The sequence below is a fragment of the Cyprinodon variegatus genome, unplaced genomic scaffold (genome assembly GCF_000732505.1).
Source record: "Cyprinodon variegatus isolate N-32 unplaced genomic scaffold, C_variegatus-1.0 Scaffold25, whole genome shotgun sequence".
In the NCBI taxonomy this organism is placed as follows: Eukaryota; Metazoa; Chordata; class Actinopteri; order Cyprinodontiformes; family Cyprinodontidae; genus Cyprinodon; species Cyprinodon variegatus.
Window position 1 is genome coordinate 1,162,513 of NW_015150478.1, and position 19,471 is coordinate 1,181,983.

General features: G+C 38.0%; 1 protein-coding gene across 1 annotated transcript in view; it reads right to left on the reverse strand.

Moving 5' to 3' along the window:
* Positions 1-19,471, reverse strand: part of atad2b (ATPase family, AAA domain containing 2B) — a 97,450-nt gene that overhangs the window by 36,691 nt on the left and 41,288 nt on the right. The window contains exons 23-24 of the mRNA XM_015394660.1: positions 17,628-17,750; positions 14,136-14,264 (exon numbers count right to left, since the gene is read on the reverse strand). Coding sequence (XP_015250146.1) covers positions 14,136-14,264; positions 17,628-17,750 — 252 coding nt within the window. The remainder of the gene's footprint in view (positions 1-14,135; positions 14,265-17,627; positions 17,751-19,471) is intronic.

Below are 19,471 nucleotides of genomic sequence, written 5' to 3' on the forward strand. Positions count from 1 at the left end.
TTCCAGCTAAAGAAATATACCTGAAACTAAATCTTGTTTTTTTTCTTTTCTATGTTAATCAGACGTTTTGACATATTTACGTTACTATGTGTAAATATGACAAGACGCGTTTCTTTTGGCCAGATGAAACCAATATATCTTAATACCAGTAGCTGTGTCACTGATGGTTTTATTGAATCAATTATACCTAAAATCCCCCCAAAAAGTATATTAAGGGTGCTTTAATAAAAGATGGATTTTCCTATTTTTTTCAATATGACACAATGTCATTATTATGCTATTCTTATTTTTATGGGTTGTTTCAGTATTCCTTGTTAATGACAACTACATATTTAAATGAGAAATAGTCACTACAAAGAGCATCCTTTAAAGATTGCTGAGAGTTAAATGATGAAGATCTATAGATTATTTGAGATGTTCTTGCTTCTGTTGAGCTGGAAAGACTAAATTGTGAAAATCCGTCGACCTATCGGATTGAGTTGGACCCCATCTAGGCAGGTTGAACTTCAATTTGCTTCTTCTCAGCTCAGTGGTAAAAGTCAATATATGACACTGGAATGAAATGTGGAAAATAAACAATTTGCTTCCCCACTAAACTCACCATAAATAAGGATAACCCAAATCATATTTTTGTCTGATGAAAAGCCTAAAACATTTTCCCCAAATTTCAAATCAGTTAAACCTGAGAAGCAGCAAATCTTCAGAGCTCTAACCGTAATGGGAAAATGGGCCAAAGAACAAATTAGGAGGAAATTGGGGCAACATGGAAAAAACTGCAGAGGACAACGATTGTCAGGAAGGCTGTCATGGTGACACAGGGCCTTGAGGGAGTCCGGGTCATTTGGTCATGAAATGGAAAAAAGGCGTTTGTCACCTGATGTGACACTTTGATCCGAGGCTTGATGAGTTGTTCAGATCAATAGATGATCCCATCTTTGCTTCTTCAAATTACGGATATCAGTCACTATCCTTCCTCTGGTACATCACCGTCTTCCCATTAACCCTTTTTATCCTCTTGTTCGTTTTGCCTCCTTAAAAGTCACATGCATCCTCGGCTTAGTGCTCGGCTCAAACAATCGCTCAACAATTTGGAAAATGAACTCATTTGTTTTATAGCCATGGCTCGTGATCGATACAAGTCTCCGCTCTGCACTGAAATCAAAGCATGAGTCATTAAAGCATTTGTTTGGCTAAGTATAAAGCAATATGGATATATGCCTGACTGTAACCAATCGAAAACTCCTGCCTTCCAGCACATTTAAAGCTTACAAAGAACTACAGTTTTCCCACAACACAATCTACACTTTAATCTAATTTTAAGGAAGTTAGATGGAGGAAATATTTCATGGCTGTGCTTCTGACTTGGGCAATATTCACCTGGTTGCCTGGCAACATCCCTGCAAAAGCTAAACTTGATAGCACTACCAGCAGGACCACATTTCCATCCAGTAGCAAAGACCTGATTCCATTCGGCTGTAATGCAACTAAATCATCTCATGTTCATGCCCGCTGCAATTCCATCTGCAAGGCTTGCGAGGTAGGATTTCTGCCAGCTTGCTTATTCTAAACCCACACAAAGTAGGATGTAGATATTCTTTGCAGTCAATCTGTTAGTGGTCAGCCGCAGAATAAACAACAGGACACAAGGCACTCCCCGTGGTCAAAACAACTACGGCAACAAGAGAGAGATGAGCCTCAGACGTAATTTAGCCACAGCATCTATCCTGCTCTGTCTTTTTCCTCTCTGCTGCTTAGTAAATGGCCAATGGGATGACAGTTCCTGTGGTGCCCTCTTCATAGAAGACAGATATGCCCTGATGCACCAGCGGTTCCTAGAAGAGCTGAAGATGTCAGCCTATACGCACACATGGAGCCACAGCAGGGCACGGAAGCTTCCTGGGGAAATTATCTGTTCCCCCAAGCAAAAATATACAGCCACACTTTTTAAAAAGCTGGAGTGTGGATGTAAAAAGCAATGTAGCGCCTGTCTCTTTGACTGATGTGAGTGATTGGAGTCCTTGTGGGGAGATGAAAATACGAGAAGGCACCTGGTAAGGGTCCCTTGAAAGGATTGATGTTTAAAAGCCGGATACTGAGTGAAAAGAAGATGGCATTTACCACAAGCTCTACGGCTCCCCTAAACACAAGAGGGATTCAGGCTTGGGAGTAAGAAACTACTTTAACTGTGTCCTTAGGTTAGTCTATGTTGGTATAATTACAACACCTAAAGAAGGCAGCGCTCCTGGTTTGTTTACACATAATAAAGTTTCTATCTTAAAGCAAGGAAATATATTTGTTTACCATAAAACAGCATTTAGTAAAAAACTTCTTGTGGAATGATAACCCTAAAGAAAAAAAAACTAAATATAGTAGAAATCCTAAATATTTTTAAAAACAAATATGTATAGAATCACAATGCATTCATTAAAATAGGAATGCAAAAAGCATACCTACTGCTGTTAGCCTTATGCTAATTATTACTGTAATTTACTTACTATAATATTTTTCAAAGTTTAAAGGAATTGAAGCACAAATGAAGAACATTGAATATAAATTCCTACAGCAGAGGCTTATTATACTGGTCATATCTGTCAATGTTCTGGTTTATAAGCTGGATTATTCAGGCTTTCTGCTTCAGCGCCATTAACCAATCAACTGATTTAAAAACATTTTAAAAATAGTTTCAAAAAATAAATAAAAAGGAAGTGTTACATTCGATCTCTCCCCACAGCCTCCCCACAGCCCTAACCCCACACTGCCAGGGGGCAGTGTGGGGTTAGGGCTTTTGCTCAGGTATCCAGAGTAGCAGTGTGTAGGACTGAGGCTCAAACCCAGAACCTCAGGATTCCAAGCTCCATGCCCTAACTACTAGGCCACCGCTTCCCACCCACATAGAATATATACATACCCAAATTTCGGAAAATAATACAAAAAAAAAACATTTTTAGTCCAATGGTGAAAATTCTTACTTTTACCATAAAATGGAAAATTGCATCACAGAGTGACTCAAATAGTATTACTAACAGTTAGCAACATGGAAGAGTTGAAATCTCTTTTATTTCTGTATGTTTAAAAAGTTTCTTACTTGTTTTGGAAAGTCACAATACTGCGCTGGCGAGTTTGGTGTGACCATTAAAGGATAGTGTAAATAAATGCCTGATCAGTATCCATTACATTTGCTAATGACGAAGCACCACCTCTCTGCCTCCAGCATTTAGCCTAGTTTTAGCTCAGGGATGCCCAGTAAACCTAAATCACAAACAAAAAACCCCAATAAAGGAGTTAATAATCAGTCAATTTATCCTCTAAACGAATATCAAGTAGGAAAGGACAAAGCACAGAGCTAGGTTATCAGAGAAAAGGACCAGTACTGCACTCTTACCTAGTTGGCTAACAGCTACCTTATCAAATAAGCTTGTTTGCAATTATTTCAAAAACTTATAACAACTTGTTATTTTTATTTTTACAGGGTTTAGCATGCCCTAAATAAAACCCCTGCTCCAGGTGACTCAAAATGTATCACTCGCATTCACAGGTATGCTAAGTTAGCAGTGGTGTATATCTACACATGTTAATGGATAACAGGATACATCGCAATCAATTTGATTTAGTGAGCGGCTTTAGTTGCAACCAAGGAAAAAGGCTAGTGACCCTCTTTTCTTTTTTTTTTTTTTTTTAACATAAGTCTTCAGAACATCGAGAATGAGCATCACTCTTACTATGCTTCACGAGGCTTAAGAAAAGTCTTGATTACAGCTGCTTCTCTTGTAATCTGAAACTGACATACATCGATACCAATAACAGGCCCATACCCCAAACTGTTAATATTGGAAGATAAATTAGTTTTCCCATATTGATTTTTAACAGCATACCCCTTTCTTTGTAACCCTTAGCTAGCCTACTTAAGGCAAACAAAAAACAAAAAGTTTATAACGGCAATAATAACTGAACTTTATTGATCTCCCATTTGAGAAATGAACTCTCTGCATTTAACCCATCCCCATGGGAAGCAGTGGGCTGCCATTGTGTGGCACCCGGAGAGCATTGAGGGGTTCAGGGTTTTGCTCAGAGACCCAGAGTGCAGGCTTTGGAGACCAAACCAAGTACTTGCAACCTTTTCAGAGCACAAGCACTCATCTCTAACCCACTAGGCCAACACTTCCCATATATGTCATATCATCAAACTTAAAGCAGATTAAACTATTGCAAAATATATTGATGTTAATAGGACCATAATGCAGACGTTGCCTCACAATGTCAATTAAAGTCTTAAAGTCAAAGCTCCTATTATTAAATTGCTTAAATTGTTTAAGAGTCATTTTACTTTAATTTACAATCAAAATAAACCAGGTAAAGACTCTTATCCTCTGAAGTAATTTATACTGTAAATTATTTCAGACCACCACTGTGGGCTCACAGTCTGCAGAAAGTTTCACTTAAAGAAATTCAGACGGCCTGTGAATTATGGCCATTATTGTGCTTAGCTGGAGCTTTTGCACACGATGAAAAGATTAGAAAAGATACAGATTAGAAACCCTGTGAGTCTGTTAAACGGTTCAGACCGTCACAGCTGTACGATGATTAAACTCCAAAATGAGAAATATTGAATTAACAGGGTATAAGCTTTCTTTGTACACGAGAAACCTTTCTGGATAATTCTTCCTCTGACATTTATTAACCTGAAGGAAGAAAAAAAAAACACAACAATGTGGTTTGTGATTATTTTCTACTTCTCTGTAATACTTTAAAAACAACAGGTTTTACTGAGTGCAGGGTTTCATTTATACTTCTATTTTAAACGTTACACCTTGATTGCCATTTTTCCATGAATCTTTATGCTATTCGGGCATTTTTAGAAGACATTCCCCTTGAGGAGTCTCATCTGTTTTTACAAAAACCTCATATCACTCCAAAGTGCTAAAGGTGAGTTTCAGTTCAGCAGGTCCATTTCCCTGTTCTGGGGGATCTGGATCAACCAGGACTGGTTAATATGTACAATATGTAGAAAAGCCTGGAGTGGAATATCTTCTAAATTATAGAAAATATAAATATAAAATACCAATCCCCCAAATCCTATTCATTATAGTAATCAATACATTTGTTTCACGTGATTGTAATAAAATACACTTGTGTGCTTTGTTTACCATATAACCATCTAAATGGTTGAAGAACTTTGGTTTGAGTTCAGAAGTAAATCCATTTTAATATGAAATACTTTTTCATCCGGAAGGGAAATTAAATGTTGCCGTAACACCTATATGGTTTGTTGAATGAGTTGTTACAGATGATCAAATGATTATGAATAAACTGCTCTACAAACCAAAAAAGCTGTTTTTAAATTTTAAGTTTAACCCTCAGCCTAAACTTAGTCCCAGTGAGCCGCTGTCCTGCAGGTTTTAGAGGTTTTACTGCTTCAGCACGGTTGATTTGGGTTATTGCAGTTCAGCAAAAGCCTGTTGGTCAACCATCAATGGAAATCAGCTTTGCTGGAGCAGGAGATCCTCTAAAACCTGCAGAACGGCGGCCCTCGAGGGCCCACTTCAGGCATGCCTGGTCTTTATATGAATACGTTGAGCAGAAATTATTTCCTTATATAATATGCATATAAATATGCATATTATCTATTTTGACTTTGGAAATATTCACTTATTTTCTTTCAAATAAATGAAGAATTCCCCCCATCATGAAGACTTAAAATGTAAGAAAATTGAAATCTCTTTTTGTACCACCTTTAAATTACAAATATCCCGACTGGATTTTGGATTAATAACCCTTTTAGTTTTATCAGCATGTTTCTAGTGACTCAAAGTAATATGAATGCATTTGAGATGTCCAGCAAGAGTCCTGACCTAAATCTAAGAGAACCTGTAGAGTGAAAGGAAGGATGGAAAGGAGGCTTTACTACTTTCAAGAATAAATAATGATTAATAACTCAAAGGAGTTTATTCTTCCATTCTGATAAGGAATTATAAGAGAGTTTATCAAAGAAAAGACAATAAAGATAATTTTACACTGATTATCGAGACAATTTCAGTACCTTGAGAGATATAAATGCCTTCTTTTCTTTTAAAAATGCAATTCTTAGACTAATCAAGATAATAAAAAAAATATTTAAGCCCCATATACGAATCTTTTGATGTTTAACTGTTGGAAACTGGTTTTATTAATCAATCAACACCAGCTTTTCATATTTTCTTTCCCCAACTGTCTATTTTGGGTTTACATAATAAGAAGCCATATCTAATAAACCAAACTATTCTACTAAAGTAGATGGGGTAGAAACCCACACACCCAGATATTACAAAAATAGAAATCCTTTCTAAAACTCATGCTCAATGTAGAGTACAACGAGAACTGATTAAAATGCATAAGGTGGCAAACTTAATGAGAAAACAGATATAAGTTCGCTTTAGACTTCTGACAAAGTGTAGAAAGTTTCAAAGACATTTTGGTCTCACAAAACAAATCTATAAGCCATTCCAACTAATTCAGTACTAATGCATCATGTTTGTGCAATTGTTCCAGTCAATTACAACTTATCAGAATGAGGCAAAGAAAGGGAAAGTACCCCATTAGGATGCTTGGCGTATGCTAGCTTCTGATGTTTACTGAAATTGACTAATCGACTGTGCTATGGTAAAAAACAACGAGAGTGAAAACCCCAGGAGGCTCAGTATAATTTTCTGTGTGTAGTCCAGACTAAATACTAGGATGTTCAGCAGCTCTTTGCTGTTGGTGAGAAGCAGAATAAAAAGTTGACTTCTTTCTTTAATCAAAGAAAGCACAGCTCTGAGATCCCTGTTAATTGGAATGGTGGGATGGCTGTGAGAGATTCCTAACCTGGCAGATGCCTACTGAGACCTCCGAGACATGGAGAGCTATTTCTTGGAAGAAAAAAAAAAGTCTCCAAACAAGGAATCGCACTGGGGAACCCTTCATTTGATTAAGGAATCAATCTAGATGAATTACAATCTTTATTCCCTTCATTACCATCATCAGGGAAAGAATAATACAAATTTAAAACAATAAACCACTTTATGGAGCAGTCTTCACGTGCTACACTTAACCCATCTTCTACAAATGACAAAAAGCAAGTACAAAAAATAACAGATTTTTGTCAGGAATCCAACATGTTTTGCCCAGCATTCGAAAGCCTCACATCTCCACCCCCCCATTCTCATCCCTTCCCACCGCCCATCTCCCACAGGCAGCACAGCTTGAAGTCATTGGACATGCAACAGAGGCTCCAAGAAGCAATGCTCAATTATTCCACTGAAATTCCCTCTCAGGCAGAGAGGTGAGCTCTACAGCAATATACGAACATGGCAGTCCATACTGCACGGAAATAAAACAATAAATAAGACAGACATCAAAACCTAAACAATTAGCCCCGCCCATAACCATGGAAACTTCAGAAACAAACTGATGGCATAGGGACCTGCAACCAAAACAATACGAGAAACCAAAGAGGATTTCAGATAATGCTAACTTTATTTTATTCATTTAGCAAAATGACCCAAAAGGTATCTGTACCCAGAGGAGGAATCATTTGCCCTGGTCTTTTTTCGATTTCTATTTGCTAACAGCAAGCATGAGCCAGTTTGCAGCATTTTACCCCAAACTGCATTTTGTCTTTTTTGTATTTGCAACATTTTTCTGTTGCAATATTTTTCTGCGTTTCTATCTTGTAGTTTGCATCATTCATGTTTGCACCCATGGGCCACCATAAATCCCTCTATGACATTACAAGGCAAGCAGGCCCACCACACAGTTTGCCCAATAAACAAACGTTTAACAAGAAAGAGATAAAAAAAAAGCTTATAATCTCTTACTCTTATTCTGCTTTTTATGAACTATGACACACCACTCCGCTTCATATCAAGCTTTTTTTTTTTTTCTCAGCATCTTGAGCAAAATAAAATCCTAGCCTTGCTTTTATACAGAAACCATTTCACCCTGAGGAGGGAAAAAAGGTGAGTTTATTATGACTTAGATATGTCATCAACATGCAGTGATGGACTGTCATTTAAAGAAGCAAGAAAGAGGAGCAGCCCGTTTACGGCGATGGCTGATATTAGTTGAGCTGGAGCAATGACACCCAGCCATGCTCCATCTACATGAACACTGCCCTCTGCCCTGGGCATGCTATTAAGCCATATGATTGACAATGTGGACTCTGCAACACATCCCTTCTTCCACAAACTGCTGATAAATGACACTTTCTACATCATCTAGGGGTATCAACTTAGCTTTTACAAGACCAACACATCGTTCATTTACTGTCTGATCATAGTTTACTTACACCAACGTAAAACTGGCAGTTTTTAATTATGCTCAGGCTGAAAAACCAAAAATGATCTAATAAACAGCACAATATTATGAGGAGCTTATCTTAGAAGGCTTTGAATTCCATTACCCAATAAAATGTGATGCAACTCACACCCAGTGCCTCACGGTTTTAGTGGACAACTACAGTATGAAAGCAACTAAATCTTTTGCAGCACAGTGCTGATTTAGTATTAATAACCGGGCTTTTGGAGAACACCTCTGATATCTTCAGCTTCAGAGGACTTCAAAAATCCTTATTTTTTTAAATTATTGCTCAAATGTCTTCAATAATTCATTATACAGAAGTGCTGCTATCAGATTTTGAGAGCCCAGTGTCACGGCTTCCTCTCAGTCTTCCTGACTCAGCCCTTCATCAATGGGAAAGAGAAACAGGGGCCATTAAAAACAAAATGGCCCGGCCAATCTGTGCACATGCATATGGTGGAGCTGCGGAGCCATAAAATAAAAACCAGCCTGTGTGTGCCCAGAAATTCATTCCGTTTTAGCTCAAACTTACTAATGGTTACTTAAAGAGAGATCAACAACAACAGGGGCTGATAGTGGAAGAAAAAGAAAGTTATTCAAGATGTCTTAGCTTTGAGTCCAGTTAAAGGTGTAGTGGAGGGTTTTATTTTTCCGGGTGGATCATCAAAATAAGTAATCCTCCTAATTGTCAATCATTCTGGTGATATGTTTCTGCACATGCACACTTTTAGGCATATATGTGTGAGCTATAGTTTTAGCCAGTCATTTAAGCTCGCCTTTTTCACGGCGGTTCTTCGAAAATGGCTGAGGGTCATTAGAGAAAGAGCGTCTATGTAAGAGAAGAAATGAAAGGCCTCAGAAGAGAGAAACAGGACCAGAGATTTTTGGGAGATTCTTTCATGTGATGACGTACACTGAAAGCACAGGTCGGGTGCTCGGTTGCAAAGTTTTTGGAGAAATGGGCTCCTGCATGCTCTCGCACGCGTTTAATAGGCGTTCCCTCTCAGGAGCTGGTGCAGGGTTGTGCATGTCCTTTTTTTTTTTTTTTTTTTTTTTTTTTTTTTTTTTTTTTTTTTTTTTTTTTTTAAGTGGAGAGGGCGCATCTTTTCTAAAATTTGCAAAAATCCTCCACTATACCTTTAAGGAGGTAGATTTTTCTTAGAGAGGTTGAGCACTTCAGATTTTAACAGTAGAAAAAAACTCTTGGATTTATCCTTTAAACTGTGCTGTGCTGTAAAGCAAACGGCACTGGTTGGTTAACCACATACACAGCTCCATACAACCAATACGTTCTCTAGTCTATGATTGAAAATCATGTTTCTGTCTCACAAACCTTTTTTTTAATCCCACACTGGCATCTCAATTACTGACCTGAACCAGATATTGTCTTTTTTGTGTTATGAAAGTGAAATATGTCACAATATATGTTTATCAAACAAACCAACACGGTTTGTAAATCTATCCCCTTGATTGAAAAGTTGCATTTAGACCACCATGTTATCAGAGCATAAGCACATTGTTAGCGGTTTTTATTTGACATTTAAACACTTATTGTAGAATGAAAAACACAACAATACTGGAAAACTGGGATATAGCGAAGGATGAAGATGTTTTTGTAATATGGGTTGAAACACTCACTTATTGCCCATTTCTGATAATTTTAGAGCCATAAAAAAAAAAATAAAAAAAATAAAAGTAGAGCCAGATGGCCAATAAAATACTGGTTTTATTGGTCCATTCCTCTGGTTAGACAGTTAGTTTTTGCAGCAGCACTACACTGCTTCACCATCCTTTTCATTTTACTTTATTTGTAGTTTTAAAATTTCATACATTTCCAGACTCAAATTTCCACCCTTTGTCCATGAACTTGTTCTTATTTGTTCTTTATATGTTCAGTTTCGTACAAATATTCACTTTTAAATATTCCAAACTACAAAAACAAACACATTGTTGAAAGTCTTTTTTGTGCATCGTAATGTCTAAAAGCTTTTTTGGCATGTGGTCTTAGTTTAAAAATCTATAACAGTTGCAACTCAACTCTTAACTACTATATTTCTTTGAAGAACTTTACTAGTTGGGTTTCATTTCATGTTTAAGTACTTTCACAAAGTGGTTTAAAAAGTGATTCAGGTGAAATACCCCATTGTCCCCTTTAACTTTGCAGTCAAAACATCTTCTAATATTAAAAATCTTTGAGCTTTCAATAAATGTGTACTGAGCAAGTAAATCCAATTGAAAACCCAAATGGTATAAAGTTAAAATAAAGGGCATTTTGCAAAAAAAAAAAATGGAAAAGCTTATCTAATCATAAATAAACAATTAGAAAAACACTAAATTTTCTTCCCCTACCTTCAATTTTCCAAAGGGCTAAAAATCTATCAGTGGTAACACTGTAAATATTTTGCAATGTGATTTAAAGCTTCGAAAGGTTATTTCAAAGTGTTGCATCTTTAAAACAAAGCAGCTAAATTCTCAGGGATATACTGTCGGTAAAATAAAACATCAATGTATCGACTTTAAAATAGATGCAGACCAGACTTTTATGTCAGTAGTCATGGAGATCGACTGAATAGACCATCAGTTAGCTCCATCTTTGTAAAGGTTATGACTCTATATAAAAATAATGAACTGATATCCTTTGCATTTTGTAAGAAAAGCTTATAGGTCTATCTGGTAGACAATCCTTTTTATTATGTGCAACATTAGCTAAAGCACATTTCAATTTTCTGGAGGCTGTCACATTGAGATTGGAGCCATTTGTTTAGATTTAAACTCTACTCTGCACACATAAAGCAGAAAGTGTGCTTTCAATTCTTTATGCAACGCATAAATTAGAAATATCTCCTTAAATGCAGGATGTCTGGATGGAGACTGATGAAGCTGCTGATATAAGCAAATCGTTTATGGCATTTAAAGGAAGAGTCTATCCAAAATATCTTGAAACCTATGACTACTCTGTATAATCATGACTAACCGATTTAGTTTGCTGAATAGCATCACTGACAGGAAAACTGAAAGAGTTTAATTATGAATGAAAGGAAGACACTCCACATGAACTGTATCCTTGTGGCGATGCACTGCGAGTGAACCCAGGACTGGGGCCTGAGGTAATGGGCTCTGGGTTCTCTGTTTGCTCCTGGGAGAGTGGCAGATGTGTGAGGCTGAGGAAAGAGAAACCATGACAGAGGCTAATGGAAACCCAGCGCCTCCTTTTTCCCCGTGCATTAACAGCAGCAGCAGTGCCATCTCCCTAACCCTGAACGACCTGGCAGCAGCACCAGCTGTTCCAGCCGTCGGCAACTGAACAACTGGGCCTAACCAGTCTTGCTGCTTTTAACACCCGATTTCAAAATGTCCAAACCCTCGAAAAGCCTTCTCTGTAACCTCCCCCATGATCTAAAAAGGTGCATCTTCTCAGTGCCAGCGCTAAGTCATATCTGAATGTCACAGGCAATTCTCAGCTCACGGCAAATGGAAAGGAGGCATGGAAAGAGATGGGAAGGCAGGTCCAGATAAAAGCCCCATAGAACTGCAGGTACCAAAACGGCTCCAGATGAGCTTCCAGCTCCAGGTAGTGATCTGGGATAACTTCAGCTTTTAAGTGCATCTACACAGGAACAACCCAGCTGCATTTGGTTCACTCTCTCAGTCCTGGTGCAGAGATTACAGCTCGACATCTCCCCATCAGACAGATGTGCCGTGCTTCCACTAATATCTCATGGAGGACCCGGCTCTGTGATCAATTTGCCTAATAGGTGCCTTGCTGTGGTTCTCTAGGTGAGAACTAGCATGCAATGTCACAAGTTAATCACCTGAGTTACTCTAATTAATTACACCTCTGGTAGAGACTGATAACGACTCTCCCAATCGTTCTAAATTGGTGGCCTGCATCTGCGACATTTGGCTTTCCAGATAAAAAGTAGCACCGCATGTAGAAAATAAAGGCCTGTCGCACTGAGAATGTGTATGTCTGTTAATTCCAGTTCCATGCTGACCTTTAGTGATGTTAATGCATGACTAAATTACCATTTTCTACACCTAAAGCCCCTAAAAGACTATTTTTATGAAAAAGCTGGTTAAATTGAAATGTTCCTGCATCCTAATAAAACTTATTACTTGACCCTCATTTGAATTTTTTGTGGGGGAAAAACAAGTGCCTTATTTCTCCACCCCTGCAGGGGTTCAACAGAAGAAACTCATGGGAGAAATGCTCCATCTAGTGCCCAGTTGTAGCATTTCAGTAAAAAAGAAATATGGATTTTTCTTAAAAAAATACAAGCCATTTAAAGCGCGGCCTTTATTATTCCCTCTTTCTACCATGAAGCAAATAGTCTCTTTTTTTTAAATCAATATTTCATATCATCTAGTGGAACATTTCTCTTCACACTTCATGCAATGCTAATATTTCAGGTCAGTGTCACCAGGGTTTTACAATCTTCTGCAAAGAGTGAAAGCTGTATGGTGTAACATTTTTTTAAAACGACTCACCTCTCATTTGTTGAGGTAACAGCCTCATTACTTGGCCCCCCTGCCCACCGATGGCCCTCCCTTCACCCTTAGACACCTGCCGTTTACCACAGGTGGGCATGTAATTGCTTTGTGGTATTGCCATGTTCTGAGTGCTCAGGAGAACCCAGCCATGCTAATGAGGCTGCTCCATGTGTCTCTTCTCCACAGAAAACCTGGCCTTGCATCATATGAAGGGTCTGGCTAAAGTATTAATATCTCTCCACTGTTTTGACATTTAGGCAGGTTATGGCTGAAACCTCGGTGGATTCTATTGGGGTTTTATTAGATGAACTATAATATAGCGGTGAACTACAGTACTATGTACTGGAAGAAACCTCAGAAGCAACAAAAAACACAAATAAAAAGTAAATTAAATCTAAAAAATGGCCATGTGTTCTTTCCAGCTTTAATTTTAATGTTTTTGAATAAAATATAGTGCAGGATGAATAAAAGGTCCTACCAACCTTATCTGATCATTCCAGTGACCCTCACAGTTCTTTATATCTTTTATTTTTAACCCTCAGGTACACCACTCACACCTCCCACATTACATATCCCATAATGCCATGTGACAGCTACTGCACTAGTTCACTAGCCTTGTATGAGGAAGGCAGATTGATAAAGCTTAAGGCACTTATTTCCTTGAAAACAGTAACAATCTGAGCCGGCTCAGCAGAGATCAACTTCAATCCCTGATAAATACAAATCTAACAGCACTTTGCCCTGATCCGGAAACACCACCCCCAAAGAAACACGGGGCGGCAGCATCATGCTGAGGGGATGGCTTTGTTCTGCACGGCCAGGGGAGCTGGTAGGCGTTTTATAGAGCAGATGGAGGGGAATATAGGACACTCTGAGAGGACGCCTATTAGAGGCTGAAGCGACCTGAATCAACCTTTGAGGCTATGCTTAAACTATTTTTTTCTGTAATGAATAGATGAAAATGTCCACCTTTACATGTAAAAAGAACAGAATATCAAGATTAAAGTCAGGTATTCCGGAATTTAGGAAGTAAAACATTTTCAATATGTTGTATTGTTTTTAACTGACAATTTTGGACGACCTCCATCAGAGACGATCTAATTCATATATAGTGAAAATATTACAGGTAATGTGACAATTAGCATAACAACCTACCACACACAGTAAATGTCACTTACACCAAATACCCATAACATTATGACTGGTAACCTGAGGCAGCTCATGTCATTTTTGAATAATTTTACTTTAAAGATCTTACTTTATACTTGCAAGCTATAGCAAAGTAATGCAGGTAACATCTGCGGTGTAAAAAAGAAAGAATAAAGACTCACTGGTAGAGCAGTGTTTGTAACTGGCCTCGCCGTGAGTGTTGGTCTTGGCCTGTTCATCTCCTGCAGGATGCTGCTTTCTGCTTGGTAAAGCACCGGGGGCTGTGGACGGCTGACCCAGGCTCTGGGCGCCTGTAGGGACAAACAGAAGTCCTCAGAAACAGGAAATATAGTCTGATATTAAGTGCGGGAGGCAAACAGACCCTGAAACGCTGGTAGAATAGTTTGCATTCAGATGTTTATAGATCACAGATCACAATGATCTAGTTAAGAAAGAAATACTAAGCAGGCATAAATTGGTATAAATATGTTGACTGCTAAAGATAAAATAGTTGGTCCAGCTCCCAGCCAGGAAAATACAGATCAAACCTGAGCTTTAGTGAAGAGTTATTATGGCCTTGAAAAGTTTCTAGCAAACCCAACAGAGTTTAGTTTTCAGAAGAGCCGAGTTAATAGATGGTTTTATGTCAGAAAAAGTACGATATCATTTATGTGGCTATATTCCTCCTGCGGCAGCTAACTTATTATTTAGAAACACTCATTCAAATTCTGTACTTAAAGAGGGAATTAAATGGATTTAAGTGACCTTTGAAACAGCTCTGACATGAACACTGCTCTCTGCAGCTGCACCCAAATGTAAAAAGCCACTTTGGACACTTCAGAGATGGAGTTTTTAAGGAGGTTTTGGCGAGTCTTGTGAGGCTTTTTCATTATGTTTCAGCTTTCAGGCATTACTGAATTACCCGAACTGCACTCAAGATAAGAGATGTTGGGTTAATTAGATCTGCTTATGTGACAAAAAAGAGACAGGCTTGGATAAGCATTTATATCCAGTTAACATAACCAGTTTTTTTAGTTTTTCTGGGGGGATTAAAAACATACATGTTATTCAGCATGATCCTGAAAGAATTTTTGAAAAAGGCAGCAAAGAATTGGGACAGAACCTTTAAAGAGGACAATAAGCCTAAATGACAGCTATGGTTTAGATTAGGGCTGCAACAACGAATCGATAAAATCGATAAAAATCGACTTTTAAAAGCGTTGGCAACGAATTTAATCATCGATTAGTTGTTTCACCCGATTAATGCGTCATCAGCCGCCGCCGTCATCCGGGGGAAGAAAAAAAATATGGCGGAGCGAGTCAGCACCGCAGTTGCAGTGTTGCCAACTCAGCGACTTTTCAGACCCCTCCAGCGACTATCTTTCAAAAAAGCGACTAGCGAAAAATCTGGCGACTTTTTACGGTGTCAATGGCGGCTTTTGCCTGCCGTGGGGCGCCTCCCCCATCCCAACCCCTTTCTCCCTCTCAGCGCTGCAGTCAGAGCTGCAGGATATTAGTGAGGAGTTTACCCTCAGCGTCCAGACTGCAAATGAAGCGCGCATGCGCCGGGATTGACGGCGCAAATTGATCACAATAATTAAAATAGCCTACGCTTTCTAAAGTGAAAAAAGTCGTAACATGCAACTTTTGTAAAAACAAATGAACATGGCACGGAGGCACCACTGTTATGACGCAGCACCTGAAAAGAAAACACGTTGGAGCCTTCGATGGCAGTGAAGAGAGCTGATCAGCAGGATGAGTAACCATGTTTGTTTGGTTTTAAAGTGGGGAAACGTAACGTTAGTTTCTCAGGTAGCTCATCTGATGCTTTCCTTACCGTGTTAGTAGGTTACAGACAGTGATAAGGTTGGCTATTTTACTTTTAATTTCATTTGAATTAACTTAAGCAGCGTTTATATTTTCTTTATAAATAAATTAACTTGCAAATTATGAGGGCAAGGCTTTTAAAGTTTAAATCTTCTGGCAAAGATAAAGTAAAGAAGATCCTGCAATTTATGGAAGTAAAGCAGAATAAAATCCAGCAAGATCAGTAATATGTCAATTAATTATATGCCACATTCCCATGTAAATATCTGTCTTTGGAGGATGTGTTTTTTAGCACCCCTAGTTCTCTCATTTTTATTCCAAATACAATTTATAATTTGAATCACAGGGCTCTATGGTTAAGTATTTTCTCAAGCAGCAACTTTAACTGCTATACTTTCCTGTCTTAAAAGGCAGAATTCTTCTAGTCTAAAAAAAATGAATTTGTTGAAATGGGGGGACCTATTGTTTGAACCCCTTAGGGGCTTTTAAAAACAAAAATGCCTGTCTTTTTTTGCGCTTTATGAAACAAAGTACCCTATATTTTGTGGATGTACAGCTACATTTCTCATGTAAGTTTGCGTAGTTTTAACACAAACATTTATTTTTCATATTGCACCAGTACAGTTAATGAGCAACCTGTACTTGTGTGCTTGTTTGTTATGTCTAAAATGTTTATTTTGGAATAAAGAGGTTAATATAAAACATTTTTTTTGTCCGATTCATCGATTAATCGAAAAAATAATCGGCCGATTCATCGATTTTTAAAATAATCGTTAGTTGCAGCCCTAGTTTAGATCAAACGCTTCAGTCAAAGTTAAGGCCTGAATTCTACCATGAATCTGCTACAGAACTTCAGAATAGATGTCCTTGAACCATCTACAATGGATCCAACTGAGCTTAAGTTAATCTACAAAAATAACAGCAAGCTTTTTACTCTCAGGGGGCTAAATAGGTTAAAAGTTGGTTCTGCAAAACAAAACATAGAAAACAAGGATCCTACTCCTTTTCCCTCCACCGTATAACGATGCTTAGATCAAAGCATTAGAGATGAAAACTAACAAGATAGGAAAAAGTTCCAGACATGCATTATTTTTAAAAGCACTATACTTCTTTTAAAAGAAAATCACATTTCATCTCTTTCCACAAAGCTAAAGGAGATTATTTGCATAGCAGCATACATGTGTGGATCTTATTTGAAAAGTTGCATTAAACAATTGTATCTGAAGTGCATTAATTAACACATATCACTTTTTGTGTTTTCATAAATCTTGTTTAGATTTAGGCAGCATCCCTGCTGCTTTGCTTAAGGCTGGTTGGTAAACATACAAATCCAGAGTCAAGGAGATAGAAACAAAAGACCAGAGGGTGAAATGAAGCTTCTGTCTTCATCACAAACTCTGGACTAAAAACCGACTCACTAGCTTCCTCAGATTCCAGGGGGCTACCCTACAAACTTGATCCCCTAAAGCAGGTTTGTGTTCTTAGACATATTTCATTAAAGAGGTTCTAAAAAATGGATGCAGTGAGAGTAAATACCCTGAAAACCATAGTCAACATGAACCAGCTTGTACTCTGCTATCAAGCATGTTTTCTTCTATGCCTATATATATATATATATATATATATATATACAGTGTATTTTTTTTTTTTTTGTCAAAAATGTTTTTTGTTATTTTTTTTAAAAAACAAAAGCAAATTTCTTCCAGCCATGGCAACATTACTTTAAGCATCACAGTAAGAACCAGAGTCGGAAAAAGATAAATCTACAAAAAGTGCTTCAATTAAGTATTTTAAATAACTGAAAAAGATGCAAAGGATTGCCTCCTCTCTGGAAGCAAAGCACTTACCCCTCTTTTTGCGTGCCTCTTTAATCTCTTCACACATTCGGTCGAACTCAGGATCCAACTCAGCTGCAAATATAGCATGGGCCGTGTCCTTTAGGTTGCACGCTCTGTGTCTGATCACCTTGTCTGAGGAGAAAGAGGACAGCATAAAAAATTATTTTAAAAATGCAATATAGGGCCTGAAATTCAACAATCCCATAAGTCCAGATTTACTCCTTAGCTAACTAGTCAGCAGCAGTAGAAGAGACCAAACTGGCATGGTGTTCTGCTCATTTTGTGGAACTAAACGTTTAATCAAACTGGGGTGTGTAGAAAGTCAAGACCATGTTTAGTAAATCTATCATACCCGTCTAGAGACATATAGAGCAACTGTCTCATGTTGCTTATGAGTCCTGGGATGGAAAACCTGTTCAAAGACTCTAGAGGCTGGTTCAAAGAAATTACACCTAAATATTAGCTCAGTGCTTCAAAGGTTTGTTAAATTTTATAATAAATAGTTGACGGTTCATTTCTGAACTTTCCCTCAGATGTCCCCACCTGAAACAAACTGCTAACACATTTGATATCATTTCTCTCTATAAGACTTGAATAGAGCACGATTAAATAGGCAAGAATACATATTCTTCAAGTACATTCATTTACATAGAAATAAAATCCTCAAGGATTTTGACCTTTAAACACTTTCATCTGAATGCAGCTCTAAGCAGCTTTATATCTTTATATTCTGTTATGCATTCCTTCTTCTTTAAGACCACCAAGGCGTTTTTTTCCACACTTAGTCAGGCATGTAAGGCTAATAATCAATTGCAATCTTCCCCCGTTCTACTCCAAGTATGAGAACGTGGATTATAGGGTTTTCTCACCATTTCAAAAAGAAGATGAAGCTTTTTTTTTGTCCATCAGCCAATGAAAAACATTCAGATAAAAGCACTGATGCCACCACTTCACACTTTAAAGACAGGCAGGTGAATACCTCCACATGAGTCCAACACAAACAATGAAACATCTTCTCAAAATGTATACTCATTACTTCCAGGTCTCCCTATATCTTTGTAACTCCTGCGCTTGGCTCCTCTATACATGAGCAACAGCATCATTAAATGTTCTCCTTCCTTCACTCGTGCATCCAGAGAAGGGGGAATAAAGACTGAGCTGGAGACACAGGCTAAGGCGTAGCCACAGTAAACAGACAGTTTCTCATTACCGCAGGCAGTAGGAGAACAGTTCAGGCATAACAGGACAGAAGAGGTCACAATCTGCCAACTTTTGCTGTCTAATTGGACGACGGTTGCTTAATTGCAATGTGGCTGAGTGCGTGCCTTTTCTACTGTCAGCGTGTCTTATTATGTGTACATGCAAGTGCATTTTAAGGGCAAAAATGCCTGCGAGTAGAAGAGGTGTTAGAGGCCAGGTACAATGCTGAGAGCTCATCAGTACCCTTTTAAACACTACCTAACCTCCCTCTGTACAACAGACAGGAAGGCAGTGACAAACAGCACTGCAGCGTTCCAGCACACTTTCAGGATTTTTATCACTGCTTCTGTCCAGCAACCAAGTGGTTTTTGTGACACCGGAATTAATCTTAAGGGGCAAATATGTTTTTTTTTTTGTTTTTTTTTTACAAGGGAGTTCTTATTATTTAATGTGGGGGAACTTTAGGATAGCTTCTTTTTAAAAGAAAATAAATCTTTGTGCAGATATATATAAAGAAAAACGAGGCTTTATGAGTTTTCTTTACAGGCCGATTTTGTGAACTAAATAGTTGAGTTATTTTAAATGATTGCTCAGGCCAATATACAGCACTTGACACTAACAATGCTATGAGCTGGGCTTCCCTCTTAAAATAC